This window comes from Doryrhamphus excisus, chromosome 10 (genome assembly GCF_030265055.1).
Source record: "Doryrhamphus excisus isolate RoL2022-K1 chromosome 10, RoL_Dexc_1.0, whole genome shotgun sequence".
NCBI lineage: Eukaryota > Metazoa > Chordata > Actinopteri > Syngnathiformes > Syngnathidae > Doryrhamphus > Doryrhamphus excisus.
The window spans coordinates 1,665,822-1,680,572 of NC_080475.1; the positions used below are offsets into that span (position 1 = coordinate 1,665,822).

The following is a 14,751-nucleotide window of genomic DNA, read 5'->3' on the forward strand; positions in this document are numbered from 1 at the left end:
TCATTATGAAATACTTATAATGCAAAGGTCTGTTTCGTGGCATTATTTGGCTAACGGAGCGCTGTGCTTGCTATACCTAGCGAGGCAGAACTTTTGGGTACACAACCATGTGACCGGAAGCATTTGAAAATGTGATGTACATTACTAAATATTATGACTTGTGAATGATGTAAGTAATTTATAATACAGTTCTATCACACATGCATATTCTGTACGTGTTTATGAATACGTTTCTCACTAAATTATAGTTTTTGTGCCAAAATGCAATACTGTCATTATGAAATACTTAAAATGTGTAGTAATTAAGGCTGTCTAAGTGTAATTTTCTAAACCGCTTACCCTCACGAGGGTCGCGGGTGTCAAGGGTAATCAGTTTTTGAATTAATTTATCATAATTAATCACCATTAGCAAATATGTCTGAAATATGCCAATTTTTAATGTTTAATTTACAGAGAGTTAAATGACCGAGTGTCACTGAATGCATCTTCCGTTCTCGGAATGGGAATGCGGAAGTGTCGTTCCCAGGATTAACGGACGAGAGAGGTGTGTGACTTGAGTAACGTCATTAATTCAATAATAGTTTATAGTTTTTTGTGAAAAAAAAATAATGACAAATTAGTGGAATACGACACGATCAATGAATTTTTATATATTTTCGATCACTTTATTTTTTTAATTTATGGCAGTTCATTGGAAGAGTTTACTCAAAGGTCAGTTTTCACCCACACAAATGATGAAATCAATATTTATTGAGCTAGAATCAACAACCACCACTGCTTATTGTTATAAAACACCACAATGTTCAATGTTCCTGAGTAGACTAAATAACAGTAAGAAGTTTATATCACTTCTAGTGCTCAGTTACCATGTTTACCAAGACTGTGTGGTTACTTAAATACTTATTGTATATACTTAGTGTAACTTACACTGAGACTTACATTTACACTCCTAGTTTGTGTGTATTGTTTCTGATGAGGCGTTTTTACTGGGATTTAAGATGTTTTGAAACCTAAGTAAAAACATCTGCAAAGGTTGAATTGAGGTAACTGGACTTTGACGTTTTTACCTTTAATCCAAAAGGGTTCTTCAGGTGGGAAATGGTGGTTGTGGCGTTTCCCCGTCTCTGGTGGCTGGTGAACGACTTCTGGAGCGTACCAACAGGATGTTCATCTGTCTGGTGGCAAAACGCTCTACATTGAGACAATTTTTGTGAGAGAGATGTCAGGACAATAGATGATGGTGCAAAACTCATCCTCTGTTTAGAGATGGGCTTTCTAGTTTGACATGGACGGCTTCTTTGATACTTCGTTCAACCCAGCAAGATGGACATGAACATGCCGGGAAAAGTGCTGCTCTTCCACATTGTGCCATGTTTGTATAAAGGTTGCTTGGTCTCGCCAACGTAGGGGTCATTGCACTCTTCACTACACTGCATACTTTGGGGTGAACCAGCTTTTAAAAAACAAAAAAACAAACATTCATTTTCTACCGCTTTTTCCTCACGAGGGTCGCGGGGGTGCTGGAGCCTATCCCAGCTGTCTTCGGGCGAGAGGCGGGGTCCACCCTGGACTGGTCGCCAGCCAATCACAGGGCACATATAGACAAACAACCATTCACATTCACGTTCATACCTATGGACAATTTGGAGTCGCCAATTAACCTAGCATGTTTTTGGAATGTGGGAGGAAAACCGGAGTACCCGGAGAAAACCCACGCATGCACGGGGAGAACGTGCAAACTCCACACAGAGGGTGGAATTGAACCCTGGTCTCCTAGCTGTGAGGTCTGCGCGCTAACCACTCGATAGCAGCCCAAAAAACAAAACAAAAAAGATTAGAGATGTCCCATTATTAAAAAAATATGTTTTCATGATTGGGGGGAAAAAAACTGATGCAAATAATTAGCTGACATCCCTATAAAAGATGTGAAAAAATCATTTAAATATATGAATTATAAATGTTAGAAATCTTAAAAGATGAAAGGTGAAGCATCTTCAACAAAAACAGTCAAGTTACCTCAATTCAACCTTTTAAGATAAAAAAAAAAATTCCTAAGATTTCCTAAAACAACCTGGATGACCGATAATCTACAAAGGCTAAGTATAAACATCACAATGTACATGCAGATTTTTCAAACATTCACTACGCCACACACATTCTTTCAAGTGTTGCAGAATAAGAAGAAACTCTACATATTTTCTCTATATTTAAATATTGCCCATAAAAGAAAAAAACTCCTGTCTGGAATTGCATAGGCATTGAATACGTACCATTTAGCTTTACCCCAAACCTAAATGTTGTGTGCCAAAAAAGGAATGTTTTTATTTTCATCATTGACATTACATTATTCTCATCTCCTTTGTGGTGTGTGTTGTCCAGACGTTGTGTTTATGTCTCCATAAAGCACAAGCAAGTCATGAAAAGGCAAACTCTTGGTTTAATTTCCCTCAGCAGGCTCTTTCTTAATGTCGCTTGGTGTGCAGTACGAATGATCCACAACAGTGGGGTTAACTAATTCTTGTCCCTGCGCCTCTCCGGTGAAGTCAACCTCCAATGGTTCACTTTTAATCGCAGGGGGCGGAACTTCACTCTGTGTTGGACCGGATTTTTTTTGGGACAAATCCAGTGGTTCACATGCTGCATCTTCAACATTTGTCCAAACTATCTTTTGAGGATTTGCTGGGCTTTGGAATTGTGAGACGTCAGGGGCGACGGGCACAAGGAGGACAAGATTGACACCAGGCGGAGGTACTTTGTCTAGGGTGAGCTTCCAGCAGCCGCCTAATGGGTCAGGCCTGGAGTGCAGAACATTTGGTAGCAATGCAGCAGGTTTATTTATTATCTGAGTGACGGCTTGTGCTTGGACTGCTGGAGTTAGGACATTGGTATCTCGGGGAGCGGGATCGTGCTTCCTTTTCAAGAACGGTTTCTTTTGGACTGTGGACGCCTAAAAGGAGGCAAACACATCCAGCTGTTAATATGCAACACTGGTAACATTAACTTACCCCTCCCCCAAAAAGACGTATTCATTCAAAGTGGTGATGATGTAACTCCACAATAGAGAGCATATTTGGTGCAGTTTTAACCCGTACAAATGGCCACAAAGTGCATCCTTCAAATTGAAATCCATGGTCCGCAGCAACCGGGAAGTGAAAAGGAAAATTTTAACCCAACTCCAAGGCATGGGATCCACATTTAGCTCCATGTTCGGTCCTTCTGTTAGGAAAAGATCTACTCTGAATGGCTGTCGTCGTTACGGACATTTCCGCCATGTTTGGTAATGGTAATGGTTTTATTTCTTTTGAACATGCATCAGATTACAATGTGTGCATCCCATAATCAGTTCACAGTTCCACATGTCCAAAAGGAGTAGGAAGAAGCAAAGCTTATTAAATCCTACCCCTCCACCTGGTACTTTTACAATTAGTAACTGTTACATTTGTTCACTTCCTGCTTTCCTAATATAGTTTGAGTTGGTTTTTTTTGTCACATAGGTGACAAGGTGATATGACCATACAATGACATAATGGGTACCATAGTAACTTTCAAATGTATTAGTGTCTAAATTGTATAAATGTATTATGTGTTATATAATGGATATTTTTAGCCTTATGCATTATTTTAGCTGTTTGAAGATTAACTACATCAACAAATCATAAGTGTACAATTAGCAACCAGCTCCTCTTATCATGTAAGGGGATTCTCATTTTGATCGTTTTTCCAGTATACCAGCAGAAAAACAAGGTCCAGACATGTGAGGTGAATTCACTCATTTGATTGGCTGATTTCACATTTACAATTTGGATCATGGAACGAATGGCAAGAAGTACAGTGAACCAAGATCTGGACCTGTTCTGCTTTTTGATTTCAGTTTATACTCAAGTTCTGTTGCTGAAAACAATAACTTTTTCTACCTTTTCTTGACATTAATATATATGGGTCAAAATTTACCCTAACACCATAGATGTTTCTTTAGTGATTAATACTAAAATGAGAAAAATAAAACTAATTGATTTAAGAGATATGTTCTATCGCTCTCAGTAATAGCCAGGTAACAAAAGAACCTTCAATTTATTAATATTCTTTCTTTTGAGGTTCATTTGACCATTTTTGGAAATTGAAATCGAGGGGTATAGTGACAAAAAAAAGGCCTACATGCCCACACCAAAAGTATTAAAACCAACATTTTCATGGATGAGGAAACCTAAGAAGGTAACCAAGACATGAGAAGCAAATTTGATGGTAACTTATTGTTTTTAAGTTAAGAAAAATAGAAAATAGAAGCACTTGGGAATATACTGAACCGGAGTGGAACACCGTTTTATAACAAATGCACGTTGCAAAATTGTGAATACGTTTATGGATGGATGGATTGAGGGGATTAGCATTCGGGGGTTGTAGCGCTATTTGATTAGGGGAACACCATTTGAGGTTTTTCTCCTAATGCAGTCAATGCTTTCAAAAGAAGGTTCACACTCACCGTGGGGTTGGAAGGCTGAGGCGATTTCTGACATGTCTTCAGGTGGCTGTCATAGGTGTGCTGATGCGGGAAGCCGAGTCCACAGCTCTTACAAAGACAGGGGGAATTGCCGGCATGGCCGCCCATGTGGGACATGAGCAACAAGGCAGAGCGGAACCCCTTCCCGCATTCGGCACATTTAAGGACTCTCTGGTGAGCCCCCGCGTGCTTCTTCAGCTCTTCACTGGTGGCAAAATGGAGGCCGCATTCCAGGCAGCGGATGGTGTCACCGATGTCCTCCTGTTTCCCCCAGCACCCGGTGTCCTTCTTGTGCTGCTCAAACTCCTCCTGACTGCCAAACTCTCTTAGGCAGGCCACGCAGTGAACCCGACCCGGTTCGCACTTGTGATGGCGGTAAAGCTTCGCGAGGCGGAAGTGGCGTTGGCATCGCACGCAAGTGTACGGCAACAAGCCGAGATGGGAGAAGCTGTGTTTGAGGAGCGCGTCTTTCTTTTTGAAGGTCTCTGCACAGTCGGTGCATTTAAAGACGGCGTAACAGGACTTCATCATGTGGTGTTTGAGGGACTTCGGAGTGTCGAAGTGGCGGCCGCATTTTTCACAGACGAAATCCTTTGGGTTCCTGTGCAACTCCACGTGATTTTGACAATCCGTGAGACAGGTGAAGACACGTTTGCACAAGTCACACTCGTAGAACTCATTCTGCCAGTGGGCTCTGCCCAAGTGAGCTTTCAAAGCTTTGTCCGTGAAAAAGGATCTGAGGCAAATGCGGCAGTGTGGACTTTCCGCTTTGGCCTGCGCGTGTGTGCGCAGGTGGGCGCGGTAATTGTGGATCTGCGAGAAGCGCTTGCCGCATTCAGCGCAGCAGTACGGACGCACTCCCGTGTGCAGGTTCATGTGGTCTTGGAGTTTGAAGTCGGAGGGCAGGTGGAGATCACAGACACTGCAGACAAAGTCGCCGGAGTTAGCCGACTCTGTGGAGAAGACAAGGAATCAGAATTTCACATGAGTATCGATGGATTCCACAAACAACTCATCTTTTTAAAATATTGTTTCATTACATTTTTGAGTGTAATTAACACATGCACGTCACTGCAAGCATGCTTCTCTGTTATGATGGCAGACAGAAGCACAGCAGTGTCCCCACACAGTCTGACGCTTTTCATTCTGACCTGAACACATCAGCAGCGGTACAATTCCCACACCACACACACATCTCTCCACTCATCCTGAGAAAGACACTTCTCATTACAACAAAACCCAAGATGCATTCAGGGACACTCAGTACAACAGAAAAAACATCTTTGCACCACACACATCTCTCCACTCATCTTCTCATTAAAAGAAAGCAAGATGCATTCAGGAAAACAGAAAAACAGCTTCATAAAAGGCATGTATGTGTGTAAATAAACAGGAAGATAAAGAAAGAATATCCTTATCTAACTTTGTACATCTTAAGTCACACATACAAGTCAATTTACCTTAAATTACGTGACGTCTTTGAACGCAACCCATCATTGCTCATATTATAAGTGTGATTCAAATGTTCTACTACTATTAGAGATACCAGTGTTAGATTAAGGATTTTTGTGGTATTTTGTGGTGTGTATCTTTGAGCTTGATTGACATATACAGTTCATTGGAGTTATTATAAAAACTTTATATGTACAGTAAACCTCGGATATATCGGATTCAATTGTTCCCACTGATTTTGTCCGATATAAGCGAAATCCGTTGTATACCGGAAAATGTCAGTTTTACGCATATATCGGATTTATATCCGGTATATGCGTAAATCGGATTTTATCCGTTATAAAAAGGCACTTCCTTGACTATGTTTCCAATGTACCTGGACGCGCAGGCAACGCTGCAAACGCTGCAAATGACGTCGTATAGCGGCCTGTCACGATTCGGCGAATCGGAGCGCCACGATGCGGCCATCCGATATATGCGAGGGAAATTTAATAGAAATGCATTGGAACGGGACTGGAGATTTTGTCCGAAATAGGCGAAATCCGTTATAAAAAATCTGATATATGCAATGAATTTTTATTGGAAATGCATTACAGAAAAATCGTTTCTTTTTTATCTGTCCGTTGTGAGCGAATTTCCGATATATCCGAGTCCGATATATCCGAGGTTTACTGTATAATCCTGTCCTCCCATTTATCTTTCTGTTCATTAAATATAGTTAAAATTGGCTTATTCATATTTGCTAATGGTAATTAATGATGATTACCGTATTTTCTGGACTAAAGTCGCTACGGAGTATAAGTCGCACAAGGCCGAAAATGCATCATTAGGTAGAAAAAAAACATACATAAGTCGCACTGGAGTATAAGTCGCATTTTACAAACTACTTGACCAAAACAGACATTACGCCATCTTGGAAGGCAAGTTCTAACATTAATAAAAGAATAAAGAACAGGCTGAATATGTGTAAGATATGCTAACACAATGGTTATTCAGCTACACAAAAAATAAATATGAACAGAAAAGGTGTCCAGTGTTTATGTTAAATAAATAGTTTTTCATTTATAAGTCGCTCTGGAGTATAAGTAGCAAGGAACAGCCAACCTATGAAAAAAAGTGTGACTTATAGTCCGGAAATACGGTAATTTTGGGGCTTAACTGTATTTCGTATGAAAGAATAAAGTATCTATATTAATAAAGTTTTCAATATTATGAAAGTTAATGGTTTTACCATCGTCAAGGCCTTCCTCCTCGTCGTCCTCTTCCTCCTCGTCGTCAACCACCGACACCTTACTGTCATCAGAGTCACTCCCCTCCACATTGTCTTGCTGAGTTTGTGATTGGTCTTCATTGTACGGGACAACTTCCTGGTGGGGCGTCAATGGCGGCAATTCGCTGCTCGTGCCTCTTACCTCCTGTCCACTCTCTGGCAGACATGGCGACGCCTCTGGGCCTTTATTAATTAGCTTCGACGGCTGGTCTAGGACCAGTAGGTTTTCTTTGTGCGGGTTTTGGGTCAAATTAGGCGAGTGGCAAGAGGGCAAGGAGTTCGGATGTGATGCCGAGAGGCTCTCTTGGGGCTGATGGATGATGGGAAACCCCAATTCTGTCAGCTGGATATCAATGGTGTACTCAATGGTGGACATTTTGTAAGAAGCCCTGAAGTGGAACGCAAAAGCAGGCAGTTTTCTTAGATAAAAGTGCTCTCTTTGTCGTTGAAAAACAGATATAGTCTCACTTACCAGGTAGTTATAAAAGAAGAGGTGTGTCAAATCCTTTCAGTCTGACTCTTTCTCCCTATATGCTTTGTTGAGAAGGTCGTAAAAGCCATTCTTTCATCAATGGCAGGTTTCTACTGGAGCACGCAGCTCACCTGGCAGGAAGACTCGGTGATTGCAACGACTCCTCTGTAGCTTTCTCCGCGCCAGTTCTCGTGTTCAAATGGCAGAATAAACGTCATTCGTCTTTTGAGACTGTAACTTAAAGCCTCGCCAAAGTTAAACCGTTCAATTGTGGTTAGCGGGGAACTCTTGTTACCTCGCCAATTTGCGGACTTAAGGAGAAATGAAAACAAACGCGGTACCACAAAGACAGGAAGTAGCAACACGCAGTCGAGCGCTCTTAGCGATCTGGAGTGGTATTACATGTCTTAACTGCCCTCGCGTTTCAGTCACAGTCACACCTGTTAATATTTGCATTTGAAAATAAAACTATGCCTTTGCGTTACAATCACAGTCACACCTGTCAACATTTAAGTCAAGATATTTATAAAACTACGTGAAAGGGGGTAAAATAACGCGTTTTGGCGTGGTTCTGTTATTTTGAAGGCCTGACTTAGGCTCTTTTCGGCCCATCGCCGATGTTACCCGAATGTTGCCGAGCATACCGGAAGTTGTGCTGTTTTTTTTGTTAATAGCAACGAGAAGGTTGACAGGTATGAACAATGCACCATTTTTAGCGAACGTAATATTTTTGCTATTATTTCTTTATAGTTTGTGATACAAATTAATTTCACGTCCAGATATTCCAACTATATCAACTTGATACTTTAGACAAACGCTTGAAAATAAACAAGTTTATGGGATTGACTTAATTCTGCTGGCACACAACTAGACTGACTAGTGTGCTTGAGAAGTTGGGGATTAATTGATTAATTAATTGATTGATTAATTGTTGATTCTGACTTAAAGGCAAATAGAAATTATTTCTTCCAAAGCCTCCATGGGCGTGCATGTTTTTATTACATATGTTCACTGTCCAGACACATCAGTGGGAGAGAAACAATCCAAAGAGTGAAGACACTTAATATACATACTTGTTTGTGGGACTATAAACATAATAGAGCCACCATTTTCATTCATAAATGTCTATGACATAGTAATTGTCATAAGTGGAAAAATAAAGGAGTAATGAATGAGAATTTATCTTTATAGTGGATCAAATTATCCACATGCCAACAACTCCACATTGAATCTAAAGCGCTTGGCAAGTTATTTGAAGCGTGATGTTTATAAAAAAAAAAACTTTTGAGGTTAGAAAGAATCCTGGTGTAAATATTAGGTGTGAAAATGTGTAACATGAACCAGAGGCTGTACATTATTTTGAGAAACATTTGAAACATGGCATTTTTACTCGCCATCTAATACCTTACAAAAGATGTTCTTATCCAGTCTTTTTTTAGGAGGGAAAAAAATGTTACAAAATGAGTTCCTTAACTCAAGACTATGTAAGAAATTCACACCACACATTTTAAAATTAAACAACAAACATTTAAAAAAGTGAATCAATGCTTCCTATGTTTTTTTTATAAATGAACTATTTCATGTTTAGATAACAGTAACAACATTTAGCTAGTCAACATGAGATGTTTTAAGTTAGATTACAGCTTGAAATCCAAACCTCCCCTCACATCATCAGCGTGAGAATCGGGATGCCAAAAGAGAAAAAAAGGAGGACACTTCATGTCTAAGTTCCTCAGACGGCCAGTCACTGTTATTATCTTTTAGCCTTGGAGTTCTCCGTCTCTTCCTCAGGGTGGCTCTTCTGGTGAGCCTTCAGGGTGCGCTCGCGGCCAAAGCTCTTGCCGCAAGTGGGACAGGCGAAGCGGCCGACGGCGTGCACCCGTGACATGTGTGCGTCCAGTTGCTCGGGACGGGCGAAGCTTTCCTCACATTCCGCACATGGGTGGGCTTTACGGACGGTGTGTTTCTCCTTCTTGTGAGCACGCAGCTGAACGAGGCTGGGGAAGGAGAGGTCGCAATCCGGACAAGGGTGCGCCGCGGGCTCCGCTTTGGGTTTCTCTTCCTTTGCTGCATCTTCGCCGTCAGCGCTCTTGTCTTCTGCTTCACTCTGTGCTGCCGCTGTTGCTTTAGAAGGACGACCCCTTTTTGCTGCCCCTGGTTTTGCTTTCTCCTCTGGCTGAGGCGCCGCCGGCTCGGAGCTGCTGCTGGCGTTTGCCACTGCGGGGGCCGCCGCTGCTGCTGTTGCTGTTGCGCCTTCTTCAGGAACCTCCGCTTCATCCTTCTTTTTCCGCTTGACCTTTTTCTCTGCATCTGAGGCCTCCTCCCTTTTGGCGGGCCGCCCGCGCTTCTTAACAGCCGTGGTGCTGCCGTTGCACAGCTCGCCTTCGGGATACTTTTCCTGGTGTTCGGTCAGCTCCGATTCCGTCTCAAAGCCCTGACCGCACTTCTTGCAGCGGTGGCTTTTGGCTGCGTCGTCTGGCTGCTCTGCGGCGTCTGTGTCGGGGCGAGGGTGCTGGGCAAGGCGATGCGTCCGCAGCAGCGCGGCACTTCTGAAGGTTTCGTTGCAATCTTTACACGGGAGCTGCTTCTCTGGACACACCTGCCTTCTGTGTGTTGTGAGCTGGATGGCAGAGAAGAAGGGCATGGATCACACTGCAACATGGGATACAAGCCTTTTTTTTTCCTTTTACATAAAAAGCGTCTCACCTCAGAGAATACTTTGAAGCTTTCCTTGCAGTGGGCACATTTGAAGGGCTTGTCATCTTTACGGTGTATTGGCTGGTGCTGAGTCAGTTCCTCAGAGGACAGAAATGTGCGGTCACACACGTAACACGTGAACAACGTGTTTCCCTGCGAATGTGACACAGGAGTCCAAAGATTAGGAAAAATGAGGAACGATCATAGCCAAACAGTTGGGGAGAAAGGAGGAGTTGCATACAAACACCTTGTTTATCATAGTTAATTGGTTCCACACCTGGTTGTGATAAGTGAAATTACATGAAGTAGAATTCAATATTAACAAATTGAATATTTTGGTAAAGACTGAATTTTTGGAAAATGTTTATGACTTTCTAAATACAGTGAAGAAAACAAGTATTTGAACACCCTGCTATTTTGCTATTTCTCCCACTTAGAAATCATGGAGGGGTCTGAAATTTTCATCGTAGGTGCATGTCCACTGTGAGAGAGATAAACTAAAAAGAAAAATCCAGAAATCACAATGCATGATTTTTTTAACAATTTATTTGTGTGATACAGCTGCTAATAAGTATTTGAACACCTGAGAAAATGAATGTTAATATTTGGTACAGTAGCCTTTGTTTGCTATTACAGAGGTCAAACGTTTCCTGTAGTTTTTCACCAGGTTTGCACACACTGCAGGAGGGATCTTGGCCCACTCCTCCACACAGATCTTCTCTAGATCAGTCAGGTTTCTGGGCTGTCGCTGAGAAACACGGAGTTTGAGCTCCCTCCAAAGATTTTCGATTGGGTTCAGGTCTGGAGACTGGCTGGGCCATGCTAGAACCTTGATATGCTTCTTACGGAGCCACTCCTTGGTTTTCCTGGCTGTGTGCTTCGGGTCGTTGTCGTGTTGGAAGACCCAGCCACGACCCATCTTCAATGCTCTGACAGAGGGAAGGAGGTTGTTCCCCAAAATCTCACAATACACGGCCCCAGTCATCCTCTCTTTAATGCAGTGCACTCGTCCTGTCCCATGTGCAGAAAAACACCCCCAAAGCATGATGCTACCACCCCCATGCTTCACAGTAGGGATGGTGTTCTTCGGATTGTACTCTTCATTCTTCTTCCTCCAAACACGCTTATTGGAATTATGACCAAAAAGTTCTATTTTGGTCTCATCTGACCATAAAACTTTCTCCCATGACTCCTCTGTATCATCCAAATGGTCATATGCAAACTTAAGACGGGCCTTGACATGTGCTGGTTTAAGCAGGGGAACCTTTCGTGCCATGCATGATTTCACATCATGACGTCTTAGTGTATTACCTACAGTAACCTTGGAAACGGTGGTCCCAGCTCTTTTCAGGTCATTGACCAAGTCCTGTCGTGTAGTTCTGGGCTGATTCCTCACCTTTCTTAGAATCATTGAGACCCCACGAGGTGATATCTTGCATGGGGCTCCACTCCGATTGAGATTGACCGTCATGTTTAGCTTCTTCCATTTTCTAATGATAGCTCCAACAGTGGACCTTTTTTCACCAAGCTGCTTGGTAATTGCTCCGTAGCCCTTTCCAGCCTTGTGGAGGTGTACAATTTTGTCTCTGGTGTCTTTGGACAGCTCTTTGGTCTTCGCCATGTTACAAGTTAAAGTCTTACTGATTGTATGGGGTGGACAGGTGTCTTTATGCAGCTAACGACCTCAAACAGGTGCATCTGATTCAGGATGATACATGGAGTGCAGGTGGACTTCTAATGGGCAGACTAACAGGTCTTTCAGGGTCAGAATTCTAGATGATACACAGGTGTTCAAATACTTATTTGCAGCTGTATCACACAAATAAATTGTTAAAAAATCATGCATTGTGATTTCTGGATTTTTCTTTTTAGTTTATCTCTCTCACAGTGGACATGCACCTACGATGAAAATTTCAGACCCCTCCATGATTTCTAAGTGGGAGAAATAGCAAAATAGCAGGGTGTTCAAATACTTATTTTCTTCACTGTAAGTTTTTTTCCCATCATTAAAGAGCAATGGAGACTAGAAATAACACCCCTATAATCACCATTACACATTATTCTTTGTTGACAGCACACTGCGCAGACTACGGGGTCACTGCAGGGACATAAGAGACTATTCGGTGTGATTCTATGGTGGGGATTCGCGGTCACATGACCAAAAACTTGACAGACAGTTTTCATGGGTGGGTTACTGTTTCAAATGCACAATGGTTCTTACAGGTTGTAGAAAGTTCCAGTTAGCCTCCAATTTATTTGTTCTAAACTTAAAAGAAAGCGCAGTAGGGAAGAACCACAAAGTGCGAAGCAAAAAATGTACCACTTCCACACGGAATGGGAGGATAACGTTTTTCGCTCCATCATGATGGACATACCATGGCTGACTTCATTAGTGCTAAGGTAATGTAATGTAATCCATGTACCATTACTGACGCTTAGTGATCAAAATACTACATATGACTTGTACTTCTCGTACTACTTTTTGAAAAACCATGATAGAGCAAGGGAACAATATTCCAACCGTGATGTAGCAAGAGACGACGCTGTTATTTTTCAAGTCAGCACATGCTGAGCCGAGGAAATATGTTTTCTTTTTAAATCACATATGCAATGCAAATTAGACAACATTAAAAAAAAACATTCATGGCTGGTTACAATGTATTCTTCAAGCATAGAAACTTAAAAATGAAATACGACTCAAAATCAAAACTCTCAAACTAACCTGCTGAAGTTGTTGCTTGTATTCTTCCCGGTGACTCTTCTTCATGTGTCTCTCTTTGGCTTTGGCACTGCAAAATGTGATGAAGCACTGGAAACATTGCAGGTTCTCATGCTGGTCTAGGTGAGCAGGAAACGCAACAGTTGTCAGTGCAATTTCTCAGTCAACTACATCATTATACTGAAGAAGCTGTCTATCATCATCACACAGATAAATGCATACAAGCCGCAGGGAATACATGTTTAACAACAACAAAGGAGTCTGATATCAGTGTACCAGTCTCTTGATTCATCAACAGACAAGGTTGTGGTTATATTCTACGTACAGGATTGAGCAGACTGTGCTGGGGGTCCATTTGTAATGACAGGCTTGTATGATTCCACTTTTTTTTCCGGGGGATTTTCTGGAGGCTGATTTGGCATTGCCCTTCCCATCACAATATCCTCTATGTTTAATATGTCCGAGTCCATCGTGGGATATTACGGAAATCCTGCAGAGAAGATACACGAATAAATGGGACAAAGGAATGATTAGTTAACCCAAACAACAAATCAAAATTACAACGTGGGTCCACTTTGTTTCGTTAAATGCGGGATAGGTTCAAATCCATTGCACTAATTATAATATTGCAACTGTTACAGCATGCAAATAATCAGGTAAATTTGCAAAATGTATTTCTGAAAAAGATACAACTAGTTTATTACGCAAGATAACAACATGATTCGTGTTTCCACAGCGGAGCCCCTCAAGTTTCAGTAACGTTCACTCGCCTTTCCAGGCCGCTAGCTTCCCTGACTCGTTAGCTCCACGTAGCGCGAAGCTAGCAGGCGCTAATATTACTTAAATGTATATGTTTGCCTTTCCGAAACATTGTAACATAGATGAGTACGGGTACACTTGGGAATAGTAGCCACATATAAGAATGATATATTTTACAATACCGCAATGTCAAATTAGCGAACTAACGTAAGCCTAGCTAGCTTGCTAGTTAGTGCTAACAACACTGAATACCGCTCAAATAGAATGTAGCACTTCTCGTGTATTTTAAATAAGTTTGGGTACGTGTTTGGTAACGACAAGTATAGTCTAGTGATAATTATTATGTACGTAAATTCCTATAAGTACACACCAGACTTAAAAATAACATAATGACAAGCGTTTACATTACCTCTAAAGCGCTCTTTGAATGTAGTTTGACTGACAGACTTGACCCCCGAGAAGTAAAACGTATAGATTGGACACTTCCTGATGCGCGTTGATAGCCGTTATTACAACTAAGATGGCCGCCGTACCTTCCCAAGCAGGAATCGCCTGAAAAGACAAATTTTGTGCAAACGAATTTTGCGCATTTTATCTTACGCGGGAACACCGCGAAATTAAATGAAGTATCTGAATGCACACGTTTGTTAATTCATTGAAGCAAAGCCAGCACAGCGAAATAGAGTTGAGAGCGCTCTATTCGGTGTGATTCTATGTTGGGGATTCGCGGTCACGTGACCAAAAACTTGACGGACAGTTTTCATTGGTGGGTTACTGTTTCAAATGCACAATGGTTCTTACAGGTACAATGTGTTTCTCGCAGCGAATGGGAAATGTGAATAGGTCTACTGGTAAATAGCACATTAGCTGTGCTTTTTAGCACT

The 14,751-nt window shown here is 41.7% G+C and overlaps 2 protein-coding genes across 2 annotated transcripts; both read right to left on the reverse strand.

The window, feature by feature from the left end:
- Window positions 1-2,300: 2,300 nt before the first annotated feature.
- Window positions 2,301-8,074, reverse strand: wu:fe05a04 (zinc finger protein with KRAB and SCAN domains 7). Its single transcript, XM_058084319.1, has 4 exons — window positions 7,693-8,074; window positions 7,182-7,609; window positions 4,481-5,451; window positions 2,301-2,947 (listed from the first exon to the last, which is right to left on the reverse strand). Exons 2-4 carry the CDS (start codon window positions 7,594-7,596, stop codon window positions 2,438-2,440), a joined length of 1,896 nt encoding a protein of 631 aa, XP_057940302.1. The 5' UTR covers window positions 7,597-7,609; window positions 7,693-8,074; the 3' UTR covers window positions 2,301-2,437.
- Window positions 8,075-8,664: 590 nt separating this feature from the next.
- znf576.2 (zinc finger protein 576, tandem duplicate 2) lies at window positions 8,665-14,512 on the reverse strand. Its single transcript, XM_058084330.1, has 5 exons — window positions 14,277-14,512; window positions 13,434-13,598; window positions 13,112-13,227; window positions 10,399-10,542; window positions 8,665-10,312 (listed from the first exon to the last, which is right to left on the reverse strand). The coding sequence occupies exons 2-5, from the start codon at window positions 13,576-13,578 to the stop codon at window positions 9,446-9,448; spliced, it is 1,272 nt and encodes a 423-aa protein (XP_057940313.1). The 5' UTR covers window positions 13,579-13,598; window positions 14,277-14,512; the 3' UTR covers window positions 8,665-9,445.
- Window positions 14,513-14,751: the final 239 nt, after the last annotated feature.